General features: G+C 46.5%; 1 protein-coding gene across 1 annotated transcript; it reads right to left on the reverse strand.

The window, feature by feature from the left end:
* Nucleotides 1-202: 202 nt before the first annotated feature.
* Nucleotides 203-1,208, reverse strand: LOC130231469 (uncharacterized; the record flags this gene model as incomplete). The annotated part of the gene is made up of 1 exon (XM_056460802.1): nucleotides 203-1,208. A coding segment is annotated over one exon (582 nt), but the record flags the coding sequence as incomplete, so codon positions are not given.
* Nucleotides 1,209-1,790: the final 582 nt, after the last annotated feature.

The raw sequence follows: 1,790 nt of genomic DNA on the forward strand, positions 1-1,790 counted from the left end.
CCATCCAAATGTGCTCTATATTATAGATAAAATAAGCCTAAATCTTTTTTCTAATGTCTTACTCTCAGGAAGTTCACCTAGGCCTCAGCAGCGGGGGAGTTACAGATCGACCTGAGCTCAATCTCCCCTTGCACTGTGAAAGGAAGGAGCCCTGGGCTCGAGGATCCATTGATCTCAGGGCTCTCTCCCGGAACAGCGATGTATAAATCGTGAGGTAAGTGTGAACTCTTGAATGCTGTATTTTAGCTTCATCCGAGTCTGTCTCTATCACTGACTGCTGTTTATCTGACATAACACATGATGAGCAGCAGACAAGCTTGTGGGAGCGGTGGTCGGGGAAATGCAGCTCATTTGCATTTAAAGCCACAGGCTACAAAAACAGCTACAGTATACCCAGACAGCAAAATAGGCAAATTTAGAGGCTATAATAAATAATCTGATAGGTAATTTGAGCTGAAACTTTACAGACACACTCTGGAGACACCAAAGGCTTATCTTAGATCTGGTAAAAGGGGTAAAATAAGTGCTCTTTAACTTGCAGTGTGTTTTCGTATTTGCACGATTTGTATTTACTTCACTTGCAGCACATTTGAGCTCTTTAGGCCACTGTAGTTTTCCGTCTCCTCTTAACGCCTCCATGCGCTGCTGTCTTTGGCTTTATAGAGTCTCAGCGGACGGGGTCCTGTTTGCTTTATTTCTCCACGTGGGACCCCAAGATCAGCCTCAGTCATGGACCGTTGTGGTTGAATCTGTCTAAAGGCTGATCCGTACGGAACCGGCCCAGCCGGAGCTGATGCCGTGCTCTTGGTCGGGGACAGAAAAGTAAACGGTGTTTGATTAATACTGTCTTTTTGGCTTTTCAGTGGAGGCTCATAGGCAACCTTTGCCTTCCACTCGGCCGGCGGCTCAGGTAAACGTTTACTCTGAGCAGCGGAGCGCAGATTAGAAGCGATGGATTGCTGGATGTTCAGAAACGTGAAAGCTTCATCCACGAGTCCCAGCGGGTGGCGTGAAGCCGCTTCCCAGGGCGTGAGGGGTTTTTGAGATCTTGTGAAAGTGTGTCCTGCTGCGGGCCGGATGCTGGGTGACGGGTGTCTGGGGGATGGAGAAGATGAAACTGATCTGGCATTGAGTCCCGCTGATGGAAGTCTGACCGGCGGAGATAAAGAAGAGCTTCTGAGCCCCTGAAATGAAGCAAACACATTTATTTAGGAGGTATACAGTTGAAGCCGAAATGATTAGCCCTCCTGTACATGTTTTTTCTTTTTCAAATATCTCCCAAATCATGTTATGAGACAAGCCTGAGCTTCTCAACTCCTGAAATGAGCCAAAAGACATACTGTAGCACAAATATGCACCCGCTTTGAATGTTATCACATGATTGAATTGAATATCAGTGGTTATCAGCTGATAGATATGGGCCAGTAGGGGCCTTCTGCACCTACTAGTAGGCTCAGAAGGCTGTTATCATCCATTAACATGGTTAATCAGCTATTCTAATAGAGAAGACTCCAGATGCAGATCTGTTTTTGCATTACTGTGATGATTGGGTTTAGGCTAGGCGTAGGGTTCACCTATAGCACATTTGTTTGGAATGTGGGGGAAACCGGAGCACCCGGAGGAAACCCATGCGAACACGGAGAGAACATGCACACTCCACATTGAAATGCCAACTGGCCCAGCCAGGACTCGAACCAGCGACCTTCTTGCTATGAGGCGACAGCGCTAACCACTGAGCCACCATGCTGGCCTCTGTTGAATACAATTAATATATATAATATATAATAAAA

The sequence above is a fragment of the Danio aesculapii genome, chromosome 7, assembly GCF_903798145.1.
Source record: "Danio aesculapii chromosome 7, fDanAes4.1, whole genome shotgun sequence".
NCBI classification, from domain to species: Eukaryota; Metazoa; Chordata; class Actinopteri; order Cypriniformes; family Danionidae; genus Danio; species Danio aesculapii.